This window comes from Juglans regia, chromosome 9 (assembly GCF_001411555.2).
Source record: "Juglans regia cultivar Chandler chromosome 9, Walnut 2.0, whole genome shotgun sequence".
NCBI classification, from domain to species: Eukaryota; Viridiplantae; Streptophyta; class Magnoliopsida; order Fagales; family Juglandaceae; genus Juglans; species Juglans regia.
In genome coordinates this window covers 20,037,357-20,065,227 of record NC_049909.1, presented here as the reverse complement: position 1 = coordinate 20,065,227, position 27,871 = coordinate 20,037,357, and the positions used below count along the sequence as shown (strand labels likewise).

At 34.4% G+C, this 27,871-nt stretch overlaps 3 protein-coding genes across 9 annotated transcripts; 1 reads left to right on the top strand and 2 right to left on the bottom strand.

The window, feature by feature from the left end:
* The first annotated feature begins 1,557 nt into the window (after positions 1-1,557).
* Positions 1,558-8,491, top strand: LOC108997423 (serine/threonine-protein kinase BSK7-like). Of its 6 annotated transcripts, none has more exons than XM_035694005.1 (12): positions 1,558-1,938; positions 2,044-2,169; positions 2,497-2,596; positions 2,685-2,905; positions 3,979-4,114; positions 5,038-5,171; positions 5,269-5,374; positions 5,805-5,890; positions 6,013-6,201; positions 6,542-6,694; positions 7,253-7,366; positions 7,725-8,491. In XM_035694005.1, the coding sequence occupies exons 3-12, from the start codon at positions 2,515-2,517 to the stop codon at positions 7,968-7,970; spliced, it is 1,467 nt and encodes a 488-aa protein (XP_035549898.1). In that variant the 5' UTR covers positions 1,558-1,938; positions 2,044-2,169; positions 2,497-2,514; the 3' UTR covers positions 7,971-8,491. The 6 variants fall into 6 exon arrangements, with proteins under 6 accessions (XP_035549898.1, XP_035549894.1, XP_035549896.1 ...); XM_035694001.1 differs by having other exon boundaries at positions 1,559-1,938; positions 2,401-2,596; XM_035694003.1 differs by having other exon boundaries at positions 1,559-1,938; positions 2,370-2,596.
* A 355-nt stretch (positions 8,492-8,846) lies between these two features.
* On the bottom strand, positions 8,847-11,228 carry LOC108997485 (tubulin beta chain-like). The gene is made up of 3 exons (XM_018973807.2): positions 10,429-11,228; positions 9,873-10,142; positions 8,847-9,772 (listed from the first exon to the last, which is right to left on the bottom strand). Exons 1-3 carry the CDS (start codon positions 10,820-10,822, stop codon positions 9,108-9,110), a joined length of 1,329 nt encoding a protein of 442 aa, XP_018829352.1. The 5' UTR covers positions 10,823-11,228; the 3' UTR covers positions 8,847-9,107.
* A 1,906-nt stretch (positions 11,229-13,134) lies between these two features.
* LOC108997432 (glutamate--cysteine ligase, chloroplastic) lies at positions 13,135-23,984 on the bottom strand. 2 transcript variants are annotated; one of them, XM_018973710.2, is made up of 16 exons: positions 23,847-23,983; positions 22,087-22,427; positions 21,338-21,488; positions 20,975-21,082; positions 20,169-20,261; positions 19,568-19,651; positions 19,337-19,405; positions 19,185-19,255; positions 19,014-19,082; positions 15,891-15,984; positions 15,656-15,745; positions 15,484-15,564; positions 14,685-14,777; positions 14,067-14,147; positions 13,922-13,991; positions 13,135-13,600 (listed from the first exon to the last, which is right to left on the bottom strand). In XM_018973710.2, the coding sequence occupies exons 2-16, from the start codon at positions 22,422-22,424 to the stop codon at positions 13,512-13,514; spliced, it is 1,581 nt and encodes a 526-aa protein (XP_018829255.1). In that variant the 5' UTR covers positions 22,425-22,427; positions 23,847-23,983; the 3' UTR covers positions 13,135-13,511. The 2 variants fall into 2 exon arrangements, with proteins under 2 accessions (XP_018829255.1, XP_018829254.1); XM_018973709.2 differs by having other exon boundaries at positions 13,201-13,600; positions 22,087-22,432; positions 23,847-23,984.
* Between the last annotated feature and the right edge of the window lie 3,887 nt (positions 23,985-27,871).

Genomic DNA, 27,871 nt, shown 5'->3' with positions numbered 1-27,871 from the left:
GGAATACTCCAAACCGCTTGTTTAACATCTTCAAGAGTTGGACTTTTAAGCAAAAAAACATTATCGCCATTAGACACGAGATTAGGGATATGATTAAATAAATGGGTAGCCTCTTGAACAGGTTCAACAGTTAGTTGAGCATGAAAAAATTCAACAACCGCATCATGAATGATATTATGATCAGAAATAGATGTTCAATCAGGGAGAGTGAGAGAAGCAATGCTAACTTTTCACCTTTTTGTGAGTAACCATCTGATAGAAGAATTTAATGTTTTTGTTCACCTCTAACAATTAGTGTATTTTAGATTTTTGTTTAAGAAATATTTCTTATTGAATGAGCTTGTCATCATAATATTTTTCTAATTTTTGAAGAGCGATGAGATCGGGATCAATATTGGATTGTTGTAAAGTAATTTTAGCTGCTTGTATATTGTCTCTCAATGAAGCAAGGGTTTTAAATTTTTTTCCCAAAAATAGAAAAATCCCAATTTTCAAAACTTTTTAAAGGTGTTTCAATTTAAGAGCCATTTTATGCATACCAAACATATGACAAGGTTGGTTCCAACTAGAAAATCTGAGTGTTTAGTCCACATTCTTTGGAATTTAAAAGAAGATGGACCCAATTTTAGATCTTTTTTGTTTTCTATCAAAATAGGGTAGTGATTAGTATGGTTTATTTCTAAGTGAGTGAAAGTAACATGAGGGAAATGAGAAGGCCAACATTGGTTAACAAGAGCATAGTCAAGTCTTTCCCAAGTATAAATACCATTCCAACGACAATACCAAATGAATTTAGAGCCCAAAAAATAGAGGTTATAGCGAGAATTACTATCAATGAAATCAACAAAATCAGTTTTAGTATGGGAAGGAGGAGGTGGGCGGCCTCCTATTTTTTCCTCCTTATCAGAATTGATAGGTTCTACAAAAATGATCAGATAAGGAGGAGAGTACAAATCGTTAATCCAAACATAATTTAAACATTAGAGAAAGGATAGATCCACTCCAACCTTTATATATATATATATATATATATATATATATATATGAGAGGAGAAAGACGTTCTATTCTTAAGTGAATCGAACTTTCATTTTTATATAACTCATAAATCATTTGACTTGGCATCGAAGGTATTTATATTATTGAGGCCCCTTTTTTGGTCTGCGTGTTGAAGGTTAGTGACGAGTGTATGTGTATGTGTATGTATATGTAGGAAAGCGAAACACGTCTAAAACAACATAGTTAATAATTGTGAATGATTTATAAATAAAATGATTAAAATGAGTATGAAAAATATAAAAAATAAAGCATAATAAACAATCTATTCAAAAGTTAAACATCATCAATTATTTTGATATTTAATGCTTAAACATATTTATGAATATTTAATAATTCTTCATAATATTATTATTTGTATTTAAAAACTAAAAGTCTAAAAGAGAACAATGTCGGTGGAAACGGAAAAAATAAGTAGGGCAGTAAAACAAAACAGAACCAAAAAACACTGGGACACGGGGAGGGACAGACGCCCACAAAAAAGGGGAAGAAGAAAATTGAGTTCCGACATCCAATAGGAGGAAGAACTATTCTATACAGAGAGACGCGCCCACAGAGCGAATTCATACATAGACTCATATGAGTATTCTTGTTATTAATCTGATATTTAAAACATTTCCAATTCGAATCTTAAAAGCTCTCTATTTATCATTCACGGGAAAAAATAAGCACCAAAGTAAATCCAAGATCGCTCGCTTTCCAAAACCAATTGTTTTGTGTATTTTCTACAACACGGGAAAAGCCACAAAATAAAAAAAAAAAAAAAGGGAAAAATCTGGGCTCGCTCTGCATGCCTTTTGAGTATTTCACCGAATCGAGAACGGCGAATCGCTTGGTGGTTCACTCTAGCTTCTTCAGAGCTCCAATCTTGATTTTTTTTTTCGGTGGGGATTCAAATACAATTCCGTATTGTACTTTTTTTCGCGTTTTCTTTTTTAAATTGTTGCGATCCTTGATTTGATTAAAAGGTGCACTTTGATCGACTCTAGGACGCACGCTTCAGTTCAGTGTTTTTTTAATTACTGGGTTGGTGCGCTTGACGTGAACAAGGAGCTTCGCAGAGCAGGGTTTCGGCTCAGTCTACATCTGGGGATTGGGAATTCTGTGAAGCTAAGGTCAAACTAAGTTGACTTCAATCGCAGTAGGGATAAATTTTTCTTTAGCTCTAATGTTAGATATTCGGTCTTGTACTGCTTGTTTATGATTTGGGCGCTTTAGAATCTCTTGTTTTGAAATTATTTTTGAGTTCAGTATAGTATTGGTATTGGGTTTCTATTTTAAGCTTTTGAAAGCTTTGAAGTTAACTTTGAGTCAGATTTTGACACGGGACTTTTGAAATCTCGAAGTTGGGTTTACATGTCAAGCTGGATGGAGTCCTTGAAGCATCGAGGTGTACGAATTTGGTTAAAAATTGAAGCTTCAGGACTTAATTGTGTTTGCAGCTAAATTCTGGAATTGGGATGGGTTGTGGGTGTTCCAAGCTCGCGGTGTGTTGTTTGGGTTCAGAACATGACGGGCCAGTAGCTGAGACCAACAGCATTGGTAAGTGGAAATGTGTTTTTGTTTTTTATTTTTGTCGTCAAATTACATTTGTTGTAAGAGAGAAATACCAGTGCGTGTTTGCTTGCAGAAAATGAGGGGAAGAGTGAAGTTGGTGATTTGCCCGCATTTATTGAATACACTATTGATCAACTTAGAGACGCTACGTCTGGGTTTTCGGTGGAGAATATAGTTTCCGAACATGGAGAAAAGGCTCCAAATGTGGTCTACCAAGGGAAGCTTGAAAATCAAATGCGGATTGCCGTCAAAAGGTTCAATAGATCAGCTTGGCCTGATGCCCGTCAATTTTTGGTAAGTAAAATATGTTTAAACCCTATAATTCTGATCCCAAGTTTGATGCCGGCAAAATTCTTGTCCTAATCCTTTTACACGCTCACATTTTTCTCCTTGTTTTTGTTGGAATTGTGTTTACTCACAGTTCAGAAGAGGTTGGATATTGACCCTTTTTTAAAAAAAAATTAAATCAGTGATCTTGACTTGGTTCTCGAGAATACAAATTATTATTATTATTATTATTTTTTATCTTGAGAAACCTCTCCAAGACAGGGACCTTTGGACCCACTCCTGCAGAATAAATTCCGGTCTCGTGCACCGGACTCTTGGAAGTTTTTCTCCACGGAACTAGTTAAATCGTTGACTTTTCACCGGGGGTGTGGCCCCAAATGATTATTTGCACCCAAGGTGTTGAACCTTGGACCTTGAAGGGAGTGATATCCAAGACCAAGGCCTTCACCACTTGGGCCAACCCCTTGGGGGGGGGGGGGTTATTTATCACGGGACTGTCTATTTTTCTCCTTCATAAGTTTGTACCATTTTTTTTTTTTTTTTACTTTTTAAATTTAAGAAGAAACGGCAATGCTCTACCTTTACTATTTCAGTTGGGGCATGCTTGGTCACCCCTTAGATTTTAATGGAATTCTGTATGCGTATCAAGCACAACTCATGTATCCTGAATAGCATCACGAAAAAATATAAGCTTCTCTTCTGATGGTTAAATTAGTCTTTGGCAATTCAAGAGCTGCCACCTCTTCCATCAATTAATTATAATCGTGACTGCTATTACATTGCGATTATATGAATCACATCATTTGGGATTTCAAGGTTATCAAGAGTGTGCAACACCCCTATGCCCATTATTTTATCGGAGTGAAATATCTATGAAGAGGTAAACTCATGGCCCAGTGACTTACTAATCCAGTTTAAACTCCAATTCATTTGTGTATGGAATATTTTTTGTTGTAACCATTCTGCTCATTATCTTGAGAAATACTTGCGTTCAGTCCAATATATAATTTGTGACCAATGCATTATTCTACTTTTGTTCCCATATTGAGCTCATAAACTTTAAACTTTTACTAATTCAGGAAGAAGCCAGGACTGTCGGTCAGCTCCGGAACCATAGGCTGGCAAATCTACTTGGTTGTTGCTTTGAAGGTGATGAGAGGTTACTTGTTGCAGAATACATGCCCAATGATACATTAGCAAAGCACTTATTTCATTGTAAGTTTGTTGAACTAACTTTTCTTTGATGTTGTTGCATGAGTCTACACTATATGAAATCCTATATGATCCAGTAATAGCCAAACCCACCACTCATGAGTTGAAACATTTAAAAATAAGTAGTTAATTCGTACCCAGGCTCAGACATCTTGATTTCCTAATTTTATTACTTATATAAATATATAAATATTTAATTCTATCTTGCAACTACTTATGAATATGAAGATGGATAACTCTTGTCTAATTGTTGGTTCGAGTGATTTGGTAAAAAACCTCAGCTTGATGGTGGGTGGATGATATTGAATGGGCCCTTTCCTCTTTTTTCCCCTTGCGTGCGTGTGTGCGTGCCAGGTGGGGGTGGGAGTGAGAGCATGGAAGATGTGAGAGGGGAGATGGTGATGTTTTCCTTCAACAGATACATTTGCCCCCCAATGCCATTTTGTTCCTTCACCTTTTAACGATTCCCTGTTGTGATACATAACAGAAACTACATGCTACAGAAATAATCATCACCATCTTTTGTATAAAGGAGCATGCTTATATAATAATGTTTTGTATGAAGGAACTCAAGAGAAAGGTAGAAGGACTTTTCCTGGATTCGTCCTCCAGAAGTCCAGTTTTAATTCAAGATATTCAAGATTTTTTTTTTTTTTTTGTAGTAATAAAAAATCTTATTCAAAATGCAAAAGGCATGGCCCAAGTACATATGATGTCTACAAGAGAAATGCCTGATTAGGAATGGAATTCTAATTAAAGAAATTATAATGCTGTCTCGTCCTTTATTTCTTTTGGAGCTGTGTGGTAAAATCTGAGTATGCTTCTTTGTAAGCATGCTTTTTTTTTTTTTTTGCCATTTGCTTGCATTTTCAGTTGGAAGGTGAATTCTTTGGAAATTAATATTGAAATTTAACTACATGATTCAGGGGAAACACAACCTATGAAATGGGCAATGCGATTAAGGGTTGCTTTGCATCTTGCGCAAGCTCTAGAATATTGTACCAGCAAAGGACGTGCTCTTTATCATGATCTGAATGCTTATAGAATTGTGTTTGATGATGTCAGTATCTGTTTTATCTTATAACTCAATCCACTTATTTTTGTTTTTTAAGTTGGGGTTTAAAATAATCATTCTCATAATTGGTATTATTTCTCAGGACGGTAACCCAAGACTTTCATGCTTTGGTTTGATGAAAAACAGTAGAGATGGGAAAAGTTACAGTACAAACCTCCCATTTACACCTCCTGAGTATTTGCGGACAGGTACTTACCATCTCAAACAAGACGAATGTAAACATGATGATCCTTTTTATTCATCATTTGGGTTATAGGATCAGTATGGCTTGGTTATGAACTCTATGGTGTTTTGAACTTGCTACTTGAGTTATTAGCTAAAGTACACGGACATGTGTATAAACTTAGGTGGGAGAGAGACCTTTATCCCTATATGCATACACAACCATCATATGGTCAAAGGTGAAGGCACTTGGTGACTTCTTACTATATTGTTGATATTTATATGGAAGTTTGTTATATTGCAGCTACTTTTTTTTTTTTTTTCTTCTTTTTAGCCACATTAATAGTTGGTTCTCCATCTTCATGTACTTCCATTCACATTCTTATAGATTTCATGACCATTGTCTGCTCTAAACTTTATGTTTACCAATAGTAATTCATACACTTTTTTCTGTAGGAAGAGTTATACCTGAAAGTGTAACGTATAGCTTTGGCACTCTTTTGCTTGATCTTCTCAGTGGAAAGCATATACCTCCGAGTCAGGTAAGTCTTCTCCCAGATAAGTATGTTTTGGTACAACAAACTCTGTGCCTTCTGATAGCTTTTTCCTGTATGAAGATGTGAACGACTAACGTTGTAAATTTTGTCCCTGGAATACTTCCCAGGCACTTGACCTAATACGGGATAGGAATCTTCAAACACTTACTGATTCTTGTTTGGAAGGACAATTTTCAAATGATGAGGGGACTGAATTGGTACGTTTAGCTTCAAGATGTTTACAGTATGAGCCCCGCGAGCGTCCAAATCCAAAGTCCTTAGTTGCTGCTTTGATTCCTCTTCAGAAGGACTCTGAGGTTGGCTGTCTTTTGTTTTTTAGGAAGTTGCACATATTATTCTTTCTGCAACTGTGAACACTTATAAATCTTATTCTATCAAATATGGTACCTTTGACAACTCATCTTTTACTTAAATCCTTTTAGATTTTTTTTTCTTCTGGATAAACCCTTTTGAACTTCAAAAACTTAAGACAGCGCGACCATTTGGATGAAAGTATTCTGATAAAGACTGTGCCAAGGATATCAGAACGTTTCCCGCCATCTGTCTCTGATTATAATTCATTCTTTTTATTATTCGTTGAATGTTGATGGGCGCTATTTCATTAGCTCTAATGAACTTTTGGAAATTGGTCTGCAGGTCCCATCTCATGTATTGATGGGCGTACCCCATGGTGCTGAATCTTTCCCTCTATCGCCACTTGGTGAAGCTTGCCAAAGAATGGATTTGACCGCCATACATGAGATCTTGGAAAAGATTGGGTATAAGGATGATGAAGGTGCTGCAACTGAGGTTTGTTTTTTATAACACCAGCAGGGATTACCGAATGATCTGTATGAGTCATTTGGGCTTTTAATACTTGTGTACATAATCAGGAAAAAACTTTTGTTCTTGAAGCATGGCAATATTTTGGAAATTCTACTTATAAAAAATATGCAATTTCTTCTAGGTGTTGAGTCTGATTTTCATCTCTGCTGTCTAATATTTTCACAATTTAAGATATTAATACACCACTCTGGTTTTAAGTTATATCTTTATTACTTTTGACTGTACATAGTCTTGACTTAGCTGTGATTTTGGTGTCAAGAGTTGGTGGTAAACTTGGTACTTAATTGTCACATTGCTGAGCTGCACTGAATCAGCAGTGATAATTCTCCTCATGATTGTTTTCAATGGCAAGTACTTTCTTGCTTAGTTAAAACATAGAAATCGAGCATTAGTCCTTGTGTATTTGTGGTTTGTTGAATTTAAATACACCCACGCTTTCTCCTCAACCATTTATGGACATAAATGAAAGTTGTGCGTGGTATATGATCTGCTGATTGCTTTCATACCATCTTTCTGATGCAGCTCTCATTCCAGATGTGGACCAACGATATGCAGGAAACATTGAACTCAAAAAAGAAGGGCGATGCTGCTTTTCGGCATAAAGATCTCAGAGCTGCAATTGAATGCTACACCCAGGTCAAATGATTAACTGCTGCTTTGAATTGCCTACTTTTCTGAGTGAATGTCTACAAATGGCAGTCTTATTGCTTGCAGACCAAACTTGTATCTAGTTTCATGGCGACAAACATGGATGGACAAAGTAAAACATCAAGTTCTTTTGTTCTGTTTGAGTTTTAAAAAAAAAAACCCAGCATCATTTATCTGGGGCTTGTCTATGCAAATGTATTTCTGGGCAGTCCACCAGAAAGTTGTGTCCTAAAATGTTTTGGCAGATTTTTGTGATGTACAACGAACAAGGTCTCTGCAATTGTGCATCATATATGATTGGAGAATTTGCAGCATTTGCTTGACAATTTGTTTCATTTAATTGCAGTTCATTGAAGTTGGAACCATGCTTTCCCCGACAGTTTTTGCACGCCGTAGTCTATGCTATCTCATGAGTGATATGCCACAGGAAGCTCTTAATGATGCAGGGCAAGCCCAATTAATATCTCCCGTCTGGCATTTTGCCTCTTATTTACAAGCTACTGCTCTTTTTGCACTGGAAAAGGAGAATGAAGCACGAGTAGCCCTCAAAGAGGGATCTGTCCTTGAAACTAAAAAGAATGCAACTGCTTGACGTTAATGAAAGTCTCTTTTCTGTCTGTTGAATCACTTTTCTTGAAGACGAGCACCAGAGAGCAGACACGAACATTTCACTTTCTGGACAATGACAAGATTTTAACAACCTGAAGCAAACATTAAGGTTTGGAAGGAGATAAATGGTTCCTATCAATTGTTTGCATGTCTGGTTCGTCACCAGCATCTTGGATCCTTCGTTTGCCACATTATTGGATCAGTTGGTTTAGTAAGTTTGCTAGGAGTTATTGGCCTTCCATGCTTTTGTAATCACAACTTGGCTCATTTACGTTTCTGACTTTTAAAATACAAAGAACTTGGGAAATAATTAAGATGATATGAAACAAATCATATGCTTGTAAATGATTCAACTGTTGATTTGGATTCAAAGGAAAGGGAGAATAGGAGATGCGTAATGCTTGTAATTTATGTACAGCCCAATTGGCATGGCTGTTCACGTTGGCTAAACACCTGTTTTTGTATTCTATAATTTTTTCCCTTTCAATAAAATTTATTGCCCTATTGTGGAGTTGATGTCTAGATTAATATTTTATTTACATTTTAGGTGTCTTTCAACTTTTTGGAGTTGCTCTTGTTTGAGTGATATGCGGTGTTGGAATCTATGAATTTATGGGAACAGAAGTTATACTTGAACTCTATATTCCAATTCCTCTCTTATTTTAACGAGATTTTTGTAATTGCTACAAAATTTTATCAACAATTCTAGAATAAAAACATAAAAAAGAGTACAAAAATCATTCAGGGATGTGAACTTTTTTCATTATCTGATTTTACTTCTCTGCATTATGATCGAGAGGGCTTGGTCACATTGATCTCTCTTTATCTTTTCCTTTTCCTCATAAACTTCCATAATTTGAAGAAACAGATGTGAGCGTATAAATAAAAATAAGATGAAAATATTCACATTCTTCCAAACCTCATACTCTCATTACATGATTATTTTCTCTTTTTGGTCTCTCCACCATTCAGGGTTACATAAATTATGCCAATCATAAATTCAAAAACATGAACTGGTAAAAGCCGATCTCATCAATAATGAACCCTTCTTCACAACCACAGCACAAACATAGCATTCTAAAACACAAGTCATGACCATGCCCAAAAGTGTACATGCCCCTTAATTCTCCACCGCCGCCTCCTCATCATACTCCTCATCTGCAGCAGCCTCTTGATATTGTTGATACTCTGAAACCAAATCATTCATGTTACTTTCAGCCTCTGTAAACTCCATCTCATCCATCCCCTCCCCAGTATACCAATGCAAGAATGCCTTTCGCCTAAACATGACTGTGAATTGCTCTGAAACACGCCTAAACATTTCTTGAATCGATGTGGAATTTCCCATGAACGTAGAAGACATGGTTAACCCAGTTGGCGGAATGTCACAAACACTTGATTTAACGTTATTAGGTATCCACTCAACAAAGTAGGAGGAGTTCTTGTTTTGTACATTCATCATCTGCTCATCAACTTCCTTGGTGCTCATTTTGCCACGGAACATAGCTGAGGCTGTTAGGTACCTGCCGTGGCGTGGATCAGCGGCGCACATCATGTTTTTGGCATCCCACATTTGCTGAGTGAGTTCAGGGATGGTGAGTGCACGGTATTGTTGGGAGCCATGGGAAGTTAAGGGTGCAAAACCAACCATGAAGAAGTGGAGGCGTGGGAAGGGGATCAAGTTGACGGCTAGTTTGCGAAGATCAGAATTGAGTTGACCAGGGAAACGGAGGCAACATGTTACTCCACTCATGGTTGTTGAGATCAGATGGTTGAGATCACCAACTGGGACACAAATATGTACACAATAGATAGTTAACATCATGGTATTGCTTATGGTAATTAACAAATGCGTGTATAGAAATAACAGTAAGTTTGTACTTACAGCTTGGATTTGTGAGCTTGAGGGTTCGGAAACAAATATCATAGAGAGCTTCATTGTCCAGGACCATACACTCATCAGCATTTTCAACAAGCTGGTGCACAGAGAGGGTTGCATTGTAGGGCTCAACCACAGTATCAGAAACCTTGGGCGACGGGAACACTGAGAAAGTCAACATCATCCTATCAGGATATTCTTCCCTGATCTTTGATATCAGAAGTGTTCCCATTCCCGACCCTGTCCCTCCTCCCAGTGAATGGCAAATCTGGAACCCTGTCAGGCACAGATACAATCCAGGAAGATTAGCATTGCTATATACTCTACCTCACTTCCCACATCCAAAATTTGGTACAAAAACTTTGGAGCTTATGTTTGCACGACACATTCCAATGACACTCTGTTAAAGTAAACGTACATTTTTTGCTTCTGCATGTAACATTTATGTATTAACAGAACCTGCTTACATGTAACAATGGAGTTTTAATGATTGCATTAATTTTTTAAATTCAGTTTTTGGAATGTTAGAATTTTTAAAATGAAGAGATGGCAGCTGGAATACCTTGTAAGCAATCACAGTTCTCAGCCTCTCTGCGAACAACATCAAGAACAGAATCAATCAATTCAGCTCCCTCAGTGTAATGCCCTTTAGCCCAATTGTTTCCAGCCCCACTTTGACCGAAAACAAAGTTATCAGGTCTAAACAGTTTCCCATAAGGACCTGTCCGCAAGCTGTCCATGGTACCCGGCTCAAGGTCCATTAACACGGCTCTAGGAACATAGCGACCACCACTTGCTTCATTGTAGTAAACGTTCACCCTCTCCAGCTGAAGGTGAGAATTACCAACATAACTTCCTGTGGCATCGATGCCATGTTCATCACACACAACCTCCCAGAATTTGGCACCAATTTGGTTACCACATTGGCCTGCTTGAACGTGGAGAATTTCTCTCATTTTTCTTGATGGGAGATCGCGAGCTTATATGAAATGGGTAAATGAGGGTTTTTTTATGAAGATTTTTGGATAAAACGCTAAGAAAGGAGAGAGAAATTTATAGAGCTTAAGAGAGAGGGAGTTAGGAGGAAATAAATGACTCAATGAGAGATATAGGACTTTGAAGCTGGACTATGATATTTCTGTCTCTCCCTCATAATGAAAATAAAAAAGAATAAGGTTCAATTAATCATTTCATGTGGGTTTGTTTGGAGGATGCCATGTCAAACTCCAACAGGAGTTCTGAGCTGGATATTGGAAGGTAACTACAGGATGCTTACTAGTCCCTCTGGCCTCATTCCAGCTGAAAATCACCAAGCCATCCTCTCATTTGATTTCCCATCTGTCATTAAGATTCCATAGTTTGGTTCTCAACCTCTTTACGAATCTGATTTTCCTCGACGACTAGATATCATGCTATCTGTAATCAAATGTATTTAACTACATTTATTTTTTTGGCATCTACTTGATCCATGTTGCACAGAGTGGTGGGGTTTTCTTTAACAACACTTTACAGATTTCATTACAGAATAGCATATCTTTAAGCTGTTGAAATGATTTTAATTGTTATTTTTTACTTCTGTATTATCTTCGTTATGGTAAAGAACCTACAAAAAAGATTTGGTCATATGTAATAGAGAAATGATTTTCTTGTCTCTTTCTAGCGTTAGCATGAAGGCAAATTATCATTCAGGAGTGACTTTTTTTTTTTTAAAATTGCGAGTCTATCATTAATTACAAGGCGTTGCTAATGCGAGGCATTCTGTGGTATTCTGTGAATTGTAATGAAAAAGTAATGATAAAATATTGAACAATAAGTAAAAAATAATAATAAAATAATAAATAGTTTTATGAGAATACCGTATCCAAACTAGGTAACTCTCTCATCCATACCATGTAAGCTAAATGCAGATGTAGAAATGATGAACACAAGTTGATGTTTTAAAATGATTCACAAACCATTAAGAAACATTAAAAACACTAGACTTTGGCAATCAAGATGATGCAGAAAAGGTGATAAAATATAGCAGATGACTATTAGGCTAAGACTGTTTCTGTAATCTGGGGATCAAATAGATACATCTTGGTAAATATAAAATAGGGTTAGGAAAAGATGAGACAGAGAGGTAGAAAGCCTCAATTATGGGGGTCATGGGAGTCCCCTGTCAGTCTTCAAATGACTGATTTCTTCTGGCCATCTCTTTCCAGCACCCCCACAAAAACTGGCTTGGCTGCTTGCTGGTGGAATCCTATGTTGAATTCCAGAAAACCAGCCTTGACACATCGAGATTACATGCTTTATTATGAAAAGAATTCCGTGACGTCTGACTACCCTTTTCTTTTCTTTTCTTTTCTGTTTTTTCGCTGTGGAATACGTGACAGAAGGGAAAATTACAAAAAGGTGGAATGTGATGGGAGTTATAACGTCAAAGATACGTTTCTCAAGAGTGTAAAATAAATTTAAGCTAGGCTGTCCACAACGACATTATCACTAGGAATTCACGAAAAGGAGGCTTTTTTATTGAAAAATGCTTTGGATCTTGAATTCAGAATCTAAAATGTGTTCCCAATGGAGTTTTTTTTTTTATCTGAATGATTAAAAAAATATTTTTTAATGATGTTATAAATTTTTTATTTTTTAAAAAAATATTTATGATAATTAAAAAAATACATGAAAAAAAAAATACCCTATTCAGGACACTTTTTGGATCCCAAATACAGGACCCACAGCAGTGCTCTTTTTTGTTACCACCTAACTTGATCCGTCTCGTCAAATCTACATCATTTTTAATTTTATAAAATTAAAATTTTAAAATTTATTTTTGAAATCAAATCATAAACAGTGTGTGATAATAGAAGCCTTAGAATAGTAGTAATCTATAAAAAAAAAAACGACCATGTATAACTGAGATATACCTTTCATTTTTTTTTCCTTACATCTAATCCTTTCAATATTCTAGGAGAAAAGAAAGAACGGATTCACACGTATGAAACAAAACCCCGGAGTATACGATTGTGAAAGAATGGCAGAGAATCAGTGGCACATGGTGCAGTCATAGACTCAAATGTAAGAAATTATGTACTAGGATTAGTGATCAGAATTCGAATAATGGTAATTTGCCGGGGATCGGACTCGAGGGTTCCGGGTGCTGTAGCACTGGCTGCACTTCCATGTGGTTGTTGCTGAGAAAAAGAGGAAGAGCAAGAGAATGGAGAGGAGGGTTGTAGACAAATGGCTTGATATGGTATATGCACTTGGATTCTAATGTCTGTTAAAGAGCCCAATGTAACCATATATATTTAAAGGCTAGCAGTAACTGCACCATTGCAAAAGTTGATATTCCTGCAAATTGGTGGAATATAATTCCAACCTTTCGATACTTCTTACCAACCAAGCAACATTACTAAGTTGCCATTTTGGAAGTTTATGAGACAAGATGACCAGAGTTTGATCTGGTCTTATTCAATGAGTAACAGGAGAAGCCTGCTGTAGAGGATTTACAGCACAGTGTATTCAGCTGAGATCTTAAATCTAAAACCACAAAGATAAACCACCTTGAAATATTTACTACGATTACACCCAAAAATTCAAGAAAGGTTTTTACACACAAAAGGGCCCTACTAAAGTCCCACAAGAATTTGATTCACCTCAGTAGAGTAGCTCCTCAAAAACAGGATCTACTGACTGTCCCCATTTCCCATGAAACAGCTCCAAAAGCTTCTCAGCTGGCGTTACACCTGCCAAGAATATCATCCAAAATTGACACCAGATCAACATCGATGATAATGGGAACCACTGATCTGATTGCCATGGAAGAAGACTGTTCCATAAGCATGTCTTGGCAAAGAACATCTCCAAAATCATGTTTATATTTGAAAGATTGAATATTTAGAAGTTTTGAGAAAATGCGTGGAATTTAGAACTCCAGCACATTACTTTGTGTGACCCTTAAGACCTTTTCTTGATAAGTATAACCTTAGACCTTTTCGAAGTAATGATTCCCAATCCAGAGAAAAAGAATAAATAAGATTAATAAAAAGAAGGGCCTGAATCAGTACCTGTACTAACCACTTCAGTCACCTCCTTCAAGAAACCCGATTCCTTGAAGCCTCTCCTTTCCAAGCCATCCTGCAGAAGAAGACATGACGTCCTTACAACAACAATAAAATCAAGTAAAAAAGCAAGAAAGAAACCCTTACATACCTTAGCCAACTGTACAACATCTTCAGCAACATGCCTCAGCAACCCATCCCGAAAAGGTGTCTTTAACCCAGTCTTTGGAACCTACTGAGTAGATTTTGCAATTAGGATGCCATCTTAACACCAGAAAAAGATGTAATTGGCATAGAATTTCATAGAACACAATCATAGAATACGATACGATTTATCATATCGTACTATGGATGAAAATTTTATTAGGCTATAAATATTCGACTTTGGGATGAAAACAATAGAAAGTCTCATAACCCTGAACGGTGTGCTTCCATCACTTACTATGTTAGCATCTATAATTGTCATCCCTTAAAAGTCCGATACCAAGAGATGCAACATGAAGTATATAAAAGAATGAGGGCAAGAAAATTTGCAACCCAATCCTGAATCACTCGTAACGTCAACCACTCTATAGGGTGTTTCTCTTCCAGCCAACCAAACTTCTTATCATTTCCAACACAAGACATGTTTGATTAAATTAGAATTTAAGCATGCAGAGTAAATGAGAACAGGAGATAGAGTATGCCCCTCGCAATAGAGCATCAAGCACCAGAACGGACCATTACTTTTTTTGAGAGAGAAAAAAAAAAGGACGTTTATTTTTAATACCTTATCCCTCAGCATCTGTCTTTCTTCTGCAGTCCAATCGGCTGTTATGTCTAGAACTTTTTGCAGTGAAATCTCATCATATAATATACCTACCTGACATTTGATAGGAAATCACAATGAACGGATGTTCCTAGAAATAATAAGTTTGGTTTTTTTATAAGCAAAATAAAATTTTAATTGAACGAGTAAACAAGCATTGCCCAAGTATAATAAGTTTGTAACATAATCTAAACATGTCAGAGACAGAGGAAGCTAACGTGTTGCTAGGGTCCATTAACTATATTTGGGCTGACATTGTGAAGGACTTGAGGATGGGCAAAAAGGGATTTTTATGAAGATTATTAAATCACAAAAGCAAAGCTTAAACTAAAGGAAAAATGTGAATTTAATCATTTAATTTATATTTTAAGACTCACCCTCATGTGTGGGTCGAACTCCTCTTTATAAGTGGACCCAACACATGGAATATTTAATTGAGATTGGGGCAGAGTGTGTAGTTAGGGTACAAACTCAAAATCTCTTCTCTACAAGCATGGTAAGTCAATGATTTCCCAAAAGTTTAAGCTAATGAGAAGGTGAATTTATACATTTAATTCATACTCTAACAAAGAAACATTGCAATATTTATTGTTCTTAGACAATAATATAATAATCAGAAGATTTGTGCCAAAAAGGAAGCAATGAGATTACACTAAGAAAGCTGATACACATGTAATAGAGGATTAGAAACAGGCTAATTATATAATACAGCCAATCAGAAACAGGCTAGTTACGTAAAACAGTCAAAGAGGTCAACTACCCAAAACGCAGGCAAAGCACATAACCTCCTCCAAGGGCCTCCATCAGCACCCCTCATCTCCAAGTACCTCTTCAGCCTGACCTGAAGAAGGAAGTAAACTTCAGTATAAATGCGGTGAAAACATTCGAAAAAGAAGCAAATTCAGAAAGTAGATAAGAAATGCATGTAGAACCTCTGGAAATATTGTTGTCAAATGATTCTCCCAATCATTGAGTGTTGGCAATTCACCTGGAGCGCAAGGAAGTTTTCCAGCCATAAAGTCCTGCAAAACAAGTAACAGAAACAATATTATTTATTACAACAAATGGATGGGTTCAAATCAAGTTTAATGATCAAGTGAAATTGAATAAAAAAAGAGAATGACTAAAACAGCCTTGAGTTACAAGATTTTAAGGATAGATGGAAACCCGGAAAGTCATTCCAGTACAGTCGATATATTTCTTTTTTCGATAAACAAAGTACATTGGAACATCTAGAGCATAGTCAACATACTGCTCAAACCTGCAATCGGGAAGAGAAACATAATAAATGCATTGGCAGGTAAACATAAAAAGTATAGCAAATGTTTTACTAAATGCATCGACAGGTAACCCTGGACTTAAAAAATTAGAAAGCAGCAATCATTCATGGAAAAAAGTATTTCAAAGATATATCTATATATATTTACAAGTATGATGAAGATTTTATTAGTGATGAAAAATGGTGTTACCCCAGTACACAAGAAGTATAAAAGAGATTGACCAACAAACAGAAGGAAAAACTGCTAAAAATTCTGAGAAGTAGAAATAGAGAGAGCAAAACCATCTTGGGCCCTTATCCAATGAAAAGGGTGTTTAGAACAAAAGACTTGAACTTCAACTCCCCACTTTTATTGAGAAGTAGAATTTTTTTTAATCTGTAAACAAATTGAGAATTAGAAATAGCGAGCAAATTCTTGATAGTCCATGTAGACGTAATGTATCTAGTGCAACAGTTCTTTTGATCAGGTATTCTCAGAATACTTCACTATTATTTATTATTTTATTATTATTGTTCATTACTATTCACTACTATTCAATATTCTATCATTACTTTTTCACTACTATTCACAAAATACTTGAAAATACCTCACTACCCAAATGTAATCTCTCGCATAAGCATATTTTGTTTTTGGCATAAACGAAATCTTAGTGATAACTTAGCTTTATTAATGTAAGGAGAAAGTAGATTTTTTATTTTAATTTGCATCTAAAACTATTAAATTCATCAATTTACACACCAAGATGCCATTTCATGGCAACTTACACCCTTAAACATGATCTGACCTTCAAGATTGCGATCTGGATCCCGATCAGATTTGCTCCTTGAGAGCCCTCTTACTTTGCTTTGAAGCTGTCTCTAGTCTTGAGGTGAATTTATCAAAATCTGAAATAGTTCCAGTTGGCTTGGTTGATAATTTATGCGAAGTGGCTGCCATCTTGGGCTGCAAGGTGTCATCCTTGCCTATGAAGTACCTTGGACTTCATTTGGGGGCTCCTCATAAATCCAAGGCAATGTGGGATGGGATTGTTGAGAAAATCGAACGCAAACTGGCTGGAAGAGAATTTACTTGTCTAAAGGCGTTAGAATCACACTAATCAAGAGTACATTATCTAATCTCCCAATGTACTTTTTATCTTTATTTCCTTTGCCTGCAGGGGTGGCAAATAGACTGGAGAAGATATTCTGTGACTTTCTGTGGGGAGAGTTAAAGGATGAGAAAAAATTCCATTTGATTAAATGGGATAAAGTCTGCACCCCTTTGTCTTGTGGTGGGTTGGGGGTAAGAAAATTGAGAACCTTCAACAAGGCCCTTCTTGGAAAATGGTTATGGCGGTATCATCAGGGATGCTCTTTGGAGAAACATCATCGATGTTAAATATGGGAGCATTTGGGGAGGTTGGTGCTCTAATATAGTAAGAGGGGCTTACGGCGTGGAAGTTTGGAAATTTATTCGGAATGGATGGGAAGATTTACTCGGTAATTTTAGACTTAAGGTGGGAAGGGGCATGCAAATCAGGTTTTGGCACGATATTTGGTGTAGTGATGTTGCTTTGAAAAACACTTTCCCCTCTCTTTATAGGATTGCGTTAGATAAGGGTGCCTTTGTGGCTGATAATATGAGCATCTCCATTGATTCCCTTCAATGGTCCGTGAGATTTACTAGAGCTGTACATGATTGGAAGCTGGGAGACATTGCTGATTTTTACAGAGTGTTATATGCGCTGAAACTACAGGCAGGAGGGGAGGACAAATTACTTTGGACACTTACAGGGAACAAGAAATTTTCAGTCTGATCATATTACAAGGCATTGACGACTCACTCCTCTAATGCCTTCCCATGGAAGAGCATTTGGAGGAGCAATGCTCCCCTCAAGGTTGCCTTCTTCGGCTGGTTGGCATCCCATGGGAAAATATTAACTATCAACAAGCTGAAAAAGTGTGGCCTCTACATAATAGATTAGTGCTTCATGTGCAAACACAATAGTGAATCAGCAGATCACCTACTTCTTCATTGTGAAGTAGTCAAGGCTTTATGGGATGAAATCTTCACTAGGCTTGGTATCACATGGGTAATGCCTAGGAGGGTGATAGATTTATTGTCATGTTGGAGAGGGATTCGGGGCAATCGTCACTTGCAGCTGTTTGGAAGATGGTGCTTCTATGTTTAATGTGGTGCACATGGAACGATAGAAATGGTTGTTGTTTTGACAATAGGGAACGCTCTCCGGATGGTTTTAGGGCCTTTTTTTTTCATACATTGTTGCTTTGGACTTCATCTACTGTATTGAATGGAACAAGTTTTAATGACTTTTATGCTACTTTCTGTAGCGCTAGTTTGTAATTAGGCTCTTTCTTGTATACTTCCTATGTACTCGGGCATTGCCTAATTATGTGGATTAATAAAATCTCTTTTTACTTACTAAAAAAAAAAAAGATTGTGTGACATATCCAAGAGTACAAATTGCCAAAAGTTGTGTTTGGGATGCAAAGTGACTGTTTTCATAGTTTGAGTTTGCAAAGTTTAATTTCCCCTTATTTTAGATTTGATAGTCATAATAAAGGTTCTAAATACAAATCATAAAATGGATGATTCAAGAACCCATTAAACCTCTAAAACTCAGGGAACAAATGCAAATGATTGTATACTAAGATACAAGCAGAAGCTTTCATGCATGGCTCAGAAATGACCAAAAAATTAAGGTTTCATGCATGTGTAGGTAAACATGTCTCCTAGACTAGACCACTACTTTACACAGATTCATTAATCCCAAAAAAAGAAATCAAAAGATGGATAAAATTAGAAATCCGCTGGACGGGAGTTCGTTATGACAACCCTTCACCCCAAATGAGCAAGAATATATCAGTATAGGCCAAGATATGTCTTTCCAAAAATGCTGAAAACAGAATACTAGTGAATATATTTAAGTCAAGAGAGCAGCAGCAACATCTGCCATTACATTCATAAGTTGAAAAATCATTAGAGAGAAAGAGATATAAGGGAAACTCACCCAAAGGAATCATCAAAAACAAATGGAAGCATGCCACTGCGATTATTATCAGTATCAGTCCAAATGTGGCTGTTCAAATAAGAAAAAGAAGAAAGGAAATGAATTAGTATAGACGCCCAGAGAACGCAAACAGTGGATACAGAAGGAAACAACAAGAGAACTTTTGGAAACCTCCTCATGCTGAGATAACCATTTGGCTTTCCCTCAGTGAAAGGTGAGTTTGCAAATAAAGCTGTTGCTATCTGTTTTATTCGTAATAACAGTTAGTTACCACAAGATTAGACAAATTTCCACTAATAACAGAAAGGACAAAAGTTTCTCACGGGCTGTAAAGCAAGACCAGCACGGAATTTCCTGATCATGTCAGCTTCAGAAATGAAGTCCAGATTGACCTATTAAAAGTGGAAATTAATGTGTATCACTTTCAAGCCGCAACACTGGCAATGAGTTCAAATGAGAAGATATTCCTTCTATTCTCAAATTATGAAACCTTTCCAACATTTAATTAGGTACTTTAAAATGATTTGATCATGACATTATAACATTAATCTCACCTGTACAGTGCATGTCCTAAACATCATATCTAGTCCAAGTGAGCCAACTTTGGGCATGTAATTCTTCATAATCTCGTATCTTCCCTGAGTCAAAATATTCTGTTAGTATGCAAGTAATTGAAGTGTCCAACAGGTAAATATGAATTGTAGAATGGAGAAACTCAATATTATTAAAAGGCCAGTTGACAGGGTCACAAGCTTTGCTGAGTACCAGTAGAAGTAGACAACATGGTTTTTGGAATTTCCTTACCCCTTATATGTAACATTACAATGTCAGTCACTACATGCAACTTTAAATATGGAAGCTTCAACTGAAATGGTGGAGAGTAGCTAGTTCAAGAAATAAGCTTAGAAGAGTGAAATTGATTGTTACTCAAAAGGTTGATTCTGCATGATATGAGTCCTAGGTGGTAAAACATGGGAAAAAATGTATAGAACAGCATAAATAAATTAAATGGACCAGGTCTTACATCTCTTCTGTTTCTTCTAATTCAGCTCGGGAGGTAACTTTCAACAAGTGCTATGGTTTGTTGTTTTTAACCAATTGAGGAATTATAATTTTCCATCAAAACAAAAAGATTGGAAAGATGACTCAAAATACCTTGGGCATTATAGGTATGTCCCTCAGTCCCCATTTGGGCTGGAAACCAATTCCAAGAAATCCGATTCCCATTTCCTCTGTAACAGCTTTGACCTATTAAAATGCAGTGTTTGAAGACAACCAATAAGTTCAAAAGCATATATAATAGATACTTTCATGAGACATCCCAAAAATGGCAAAAATGCCCCTAGCTTTAATTTAGCTCAATATAGAGGGCTATGATACCAACGACAATGGGCAATAATGATTAATTCATGAAGGTGATTATATAACATTGCATTATACAACCACAAACAAAAAGCAACGAAGTTGATTTTGTTACTTCTTAAAATTACTTCTTTTGATGTCAGATGTTGCTTCCAGCATACAACTACAAATCAAATAGGTTGCATTTGTGGCTTGTCAAAAGTCCTAAATTAGCATGTATCTTTGCCTACATAAAGGTATGACTCTTTAGAGCAAATACCAGAGAAGCACAACCAAAAAGGCATAGAAGTTTATCAATTGTGTAACTTCCTCCTGTCACCTTTTCCAGCAAGTCGTACTAATATTAGAGAAAAATAATTCATATTTCTCCTAAGATTACGGAATTCAGTGTATTCAACAACTTCGAGAAAGACGAAGAGTTTGTGCAAGTCGTTTAAGAGAAACATACTCTCAAAAAGTGGAATTGTAGATTCAGTAGGATGTCTTATGGCCCTAAAAAATTTGAGCATTTCCCTCTCCAAATGCACCACATAACATGACTTAACAATTAGCCACAAGCGTTTTCTGGCATATAACCAAGTATTATTATGTCAACCAACCTGATAAAGGTGTGAATTAACCTCAGCACACGTTTGGTGCAAAGTTTCAACAGGTGCACCACTAAGCTCAAACTGACCCCCAGGCTCCAGTGATATGCTTTGCTTTCCCTGGCCCACAATTAATGTAACTTGTAATTATTATTTTTTTTTAGCTAGAAATTCACTATCAACAAATGAAAAGCTTTTTTTTTTTTTTTATAAGTCAAATGAAAAGTTTCTTGACAAGGATTCATCTGAGAAATCAACATTAAAAACTGTTGCTTCTCCAAAATAAATCTTAAACTTTACCGTTCATAAGATAAAATAGCCAACAACATGAATGAAGTTCAGACATGATAAACGTACAGAGGATAAGCAGCTTACCTGTTTGAGTCCTATAATGTTGTCACCTTCCATTATCTTCTCCCAATCAAATCTCTCAGCAATCCCATTCAGCAACTCCGCTATTTGTTCATACTTGATCGGACGTAGAGTACCAAACTCAAAACCAAACTTCTCATGTTCTGTTCCTATTCTGCAATGACCATATGACAATTTAATAAGTTACAAGTATTAAAATAATTAATCAGATGTGAAAGAAGAAAATAATAAGACATGGCAATCAAAGATATCACGAACCATATATAATAACAACAACCTTAAGCACGATGAATTCAAAGCAAGGTTTACTAAACAGAAAACCTAAATAGCACCTAGTACTGGGAAATTTTGAGTTAAATTACTTTTCCTAAATATTGCATGAAGAAAAGCTATGAATGAAAACATTAGGAACAGAACAAGTGGTAAATTCGTTAAGAAACTTGTGTAAGAACATAGTTGATACCACAGATCACCAAAATATCACTGAATTTTATCATAATAAGAATTTCCAACTGATTAAGTTCGTCCAAAATTACTAATTATGTAACTCACATGGAGAACCTACACAACCACATGTATCAGGCCAAAGGGAAATTTATGAAACATTCCAAACAGAAACGGCAGCATAGTAGTGCAAGATATAGGGAATTGGATTCATAGTCAATCATGCAACATGTTTGAGCAGGGTACATGACACAAGAATACGAGTATACAACTCCAGTTAAAATATATAGTAAAATTGGTAACTGTACCTCCATTTTTCCTTAGGCTTGCATCCAGAGGCAAGGTATTGTACAAGATCCTCTTTTGTCAATGGCCCAGTAGCAATTACAGCATCCTCGGTAGGAGGGCTTGCAGTGACAATCACTCGATGACCTCGTTTGCATCCTACTCCAAGACCATCTATCCGCAAAATATGTTCCTTCTTGCCAGAATTACATGATGAGGACAAGAAACCAGCACAAAGTTCCTTCCTTTTTGATGCCTTGACATTTTTTGTCGTACTAACTACTAAATTGTTCCTAGGTTTAGATCTTATTATTTCAATGCGAACGCAATATGACGAGCCTGTCTGGGAAGCGAGTGCCATCTTCTGCCCTTTACACAACATATTCATAGTTTCTTAATTACAAGGTATAATGCCAAAACTAGCCACCACCAACATAAAACATAAATAGTTGGCAAAAGTTAACCAAGAACTAAGTATAGCAATTCTGGCATTGATAAATTACCACAGTGATATAGTAGAAGATTCTATCATCCAACTCAATCAAGAAGATTCTTTAGAGCTCGTTTGGATACTAGAGTATCTCAAAATTTTGTGAATAGTATAAATGGTTTGTGAATAATAGTGAAATGGTTTGAGTTAAAATGTTTTATTGAGTTTTGGAAAATGAGAGAACAAATTGACTAAAAATATTATAAAGTTAATAAATTGTTTGAATACAATTTTTTAATATTATTTTTTGTTTTGAAATTTGAAAAAATTGTATTATTTTTGTGTTTTGTTTAAAAGTTTGGAAAAGTTGTACTGACTTTTGTGTTTGGATAATGTTTAGATAATGATTAAATGAAAAGGTTGAAGATTTGATTGAAAAGTGTTTTGTGTTCGAGTGATGTTGAGAAGGAAATTATAAAAAAAATTTAGAAGTTTTGAGAATTTCTCATCTCATCTCATCTCATCTCATTATCCAAACATGCACTAAGTTGGCTTGTCCCAGTGTGTTTACAAGTACTGAGCTGCACCACCAGCCAATGCTGCTGCTATCATGAAGCATCAACAACTGATTATTGGTTTTGAAAGTTCTAATTATTCTTACGTAACCATGGTTCCCAAGTACAATCGGGTCCATATTCCCAATGTCTATACACAATGGGACAATTGAAGTATTCGTAGTACATCCAAAACAGCCCTCACTCTGTTCATGTATTCATTATTCGTCAGCACATATTTCACAGAACTAATACGGCCATTACATGAAAACAAACTTGTCTCGTATCAATTCAAATTATTCAGCACTTTAAAAGCGGTCAATTTAGAAATTTTAATATTTTACCTATTTTTTCTCCCTGTTAGCATATTAGCTCTTCCATAGAAATAAAGAAAGCCATATTTCTCTGACAAGAAAGGTGACAAACTTGCATGATACAGTTGCCCCAACTTTATCATTTTAGAACCCAGTAATAACAACAACAAAATACCCAACTCAGATCAGCTTACATTCATCGTATGAACTAATCATCAACCAAAAAAACAAAACCAAAATCACGAGAAGATTTGCAGCGTCAAAGCATATTCAAACTCAAAATAACAACATTTCATTGAACAAAAATAGTTATATACAACAAAGAAGCAAGCTAACATTAATATTTATGAGAATCAAACAAACATGATTAACATGAAATGTCAAAAGCATACAAATAAAAAAAATGGAACCACTTTCCAGTTACTCCAGGAAATTGAAATGAATCTAATACGAGCTAAGTTTGTATATCAGACAAGGAGGATTACCCTGGAATTCTGGAAATTATCAGATATGAAAGACGCTGACTAGGGTTCGGTGGTTCTGGGTTCTCTTTATTCCACTGGAAGAGAGAGAGAGAGTTTCAGCTTTCTCGCCCCTGAAAAGGAAGTGTTGGTGGCATGAGGACGCGAATTGAATAGTGCGGCACTACACGTCTTATCTGTGGTCCACTTGTCTGGATTACTGACACGATCGCACCTTAAACGCTTCCCATTTCTCACCACATATTTCTAATTTAAATCATTTTTTCTTATTTTATATAAATAAAAAAACTATATTCCCCCTATATCACATACAAAAAAAATTTAAATAAAAAAAAATCATCTCAGTAAATATGTGATACACGATTGTTGGATAGAAAAACTTTTCTCAAATAATAATTCTTTTTATTATTCACACTTCATTATCTCATCCTCCACATTTTATAAAAAAAAAAAAATTAGATATAAAATATGAGTAAATAATAACTGATGTATAGTAAAATTATTTTTATAAAATATAAAAAATACTTCAATTTTCTAAGCTAATAATTAGTCCGCACGAATTGTTTCTATAAAAAATTAGACACCACGTAAAAAAAATATGGTAAAACATGACATTCGTTCCCGACAAAGTATTTATTTTATTTTATTTTATTTTTAGACAATTTTGGATATCTCAAACAATAATTTATTTTAAAAAGAACAAAAAATGATTTTCTTACATTTATAATTAGTTGATATTATGGTTTATAATTTGGCTAAATTAATAAGTTCTCTTAAACTAAATAATTTGGTCAAACGAAAAATTAAAAAGATTTGCATTTTTATGTCCCATTCTATCCTTTATTGGATATCATATTTTTGTTTTATCTGTATAATGTTGACGCTTGATCGTATCACTGTGTCGCAATCGAGAACTAACATATTCCTGTCGGCTTCGTAGACCTATTTTTTTGGATAATTAATGCAATAAATAACGAATATATCGAAGATAATCAATTGCTATTACATAGTCCAATTTCCAAAGATAATGATTTGGCACAAATTAATTTTACTAAAAGTAAATTTAATATAATAAATCAAATTGTAGAATTATTTTTATTTAAAATATATTTAATATATGAATTTATTTTTTATAAAATATAAAAGTTTAATTTTCACGTGCAGAGATGAATAAAGTAGTAGAACAAACAGCCGGCTGTGAAGATTCCACCTATCACATGTCCAGCGTGCGTTCACGATCACGTGTTAATGTGCCCAAAATAAATAAATATTTTCACCAGTCCATTTCAAAATTAGTTTTTATCGAAATTCTACCGACCGTAGATATATAATAATATAAAAATATAATTGCCAAAGCCAAAACCCATGACTCGGCCTTGGCTGATAACGAATATATATAATAATAATTTTATTTATAAAAAGTTTATTTTATCAATTTTATTTTAAATTTTAAAATATATATTTTTTAATATTTCAATAATTGAGACGTGGACAAACAAAGTTTTCTTAAATACAGTTATATAGATACTCTTTCAGTCTTCCTATGGTCGCCCTGGCCTGACAAGTGGCAAAGACATGCATGAATTAATTGTACTATTTTGGGTTGCTTTTTAGATGGACAAAGGCAAGTTATTTGCAATTAATTTACAAACTCGAGTTGGTTGAGTCTTGAGTGAGTACTATATGTAGCAATGAGTCAGCTGCTGTAGCCTGTGGGCTCATCTCAGCATCCACTACAGTCTACTGCCGTCCAAACAAATCCAAAACGCTATTATTTTTAATAAAAAAATTATGTACATTTATTTTTATGTATTTTTCGTACATATCGCTGATATGATGGATTACATTATTTTTTTAATATAAAATAATTAATTTAATAATTACATCAGTAAACTACAAAAAAAAAATATACAAAAATAACTTCACATAGCATTACTTTATTATAGATCCTTTCTCATTTGCGTTCAAAACCCACAACAACTCATCTCATCATTATAATTCTTTTAAATTCTTATACAAAATATAATAAATAATCTAATTTTTTCAAATCTCAAAATAATTTTTTTAATTTTTTACATAAAATATAATAAATAATTTAACTTTTATTCTACTATTCACAACTAATTTTAACTCATTTCTTAATACAAACCACTCATTTTGAAATAATTAAGGATGTTTTAAAACATCATGAGTACTAATAGACAAAAATAATGATGACAGTAGGTAAAGGGTATTGATCTTTCGAAGGATTCCAAACACGCTGCATTTTAAAAACGCATGAATAAGAATCAATGCCATACATTCTAACATTTAATGAAACAACATTGTTAATATTATCTTATCAAATTAAAAGATTAGTTACTCACAAGTGTTTTTTCGTAAGTTTGCTTTTTCAACAAAAAAAAAAAAAAAAAGCGCAATGTGACCTACTTTTTATGATCTTTGAAAGATAAATACTTTGGGTCCCAAATTCGGGACCCAAAAAATGTCCCAAATGGAACTTTTTTTTTTATTGAATGATTAAAAAAATATTTTTTAATAATGTCATGAAATTTTTATTTTTTTAAATATTTATGATGATTAAAAAAATAGATAAAAAAAAGAAGAAAAAAAAATACTCTATTCGGGATACTTTTTGGGTCTTGAATTCGAGGCTCATAACAGTACTCTCTATGAAATGCTAAGCAACTTACCATTTTTGTTTGCATCGACCAAACCAATGGATCCCGTCAGTTCGTAATTGATCCGGTCTGGTACTGAATCTTAAGAATTGAAGCCCAACCAAAATTCATATTTTAAAAATCGAATCGGACCGATATAAATATATTTTTTGATTTTGTATACTATATATAAAATATATTTATATTGTATTATATATATTATAGATAAATTATTAATTAATATAATATAATATTTAAATCTTATTATTCATGTCTATTAATCTTATAATATAAAATTAAGTATAATATGAAATTTTAATTTTAAAAATAAACATTAATATTAAGTTATTATTATAAACTTACTTCTGAAAAAAATAAGCATTAATTAGAGGAATCATTTCTCAAGTTTCAACTTACGTAACACCACGAAAAAATTGAAAATTTCGGTTTCAGTAATGAATCGATCTATATAAATTCTTAAATTTCTAAAACTGATGTATATCGATTCGATTCTAAAATTTATCAAAAACAGACAATTACACCCCTAGCTCCAGTTTACCATCCAGTCTAGATTCCTTTTTTATTTGAGAAATAATTTGTATAAATCTTAAATAGACAAATCTCATACAAGTCCTTATGAAAAAATGGACTACACATTAAAAAAGTATAAAAAAAATTATTTTTTATTAAAGAAACCTTTTTTTTTTTACAACTTATCTATTTATAACTTATCTATTTATAACTTATCTATTATTACTCTTTTTATTTTATTTTTTGACCAGTCGGATGTATATTGGATCTGATCTGAATCACCCCTTCTATCTTCCCGAGAAAAAGTTTGGACCTTCTATCATTTTGCATGTGATGATTATCTTTTGGTTTCTTCCTAAAAAGGTTTTAATAGTAGAATCCTTCCCTCACAGCATTCTCATATGATTCCCTAACTTTTTTTTTTTTCTCTTTATAATTTTACCTTAAATTTTATTTATCTTAAAAAAAATTTCTGCATCACATTTTTTATCATTTCTCTATTTTATTATTTTATTATTATTTTGTTCTCTAACTTCTATTTACAAATTTAACTACTTAATATTTTTTTAATATTTTAAACTATTATTCTAGTGAAAATTTTAATAAAAAATTTAAAATATTTTTTTATGGGTACGATAATATTTTTAAAATTAATATTTTTATATTTTAGTAACTATTTCAATTAATATTTCAATTATTTTTAAAAATTTTATTTAAAATTATAATAAATATGAGTATAAGAGAAAGTGTAGATGATTGAAATAATAATTTATTTTATTTATTAGAATAAAATATTGATAAAAGATGATTTAAGTGATGAATAATAATTTCTTATAT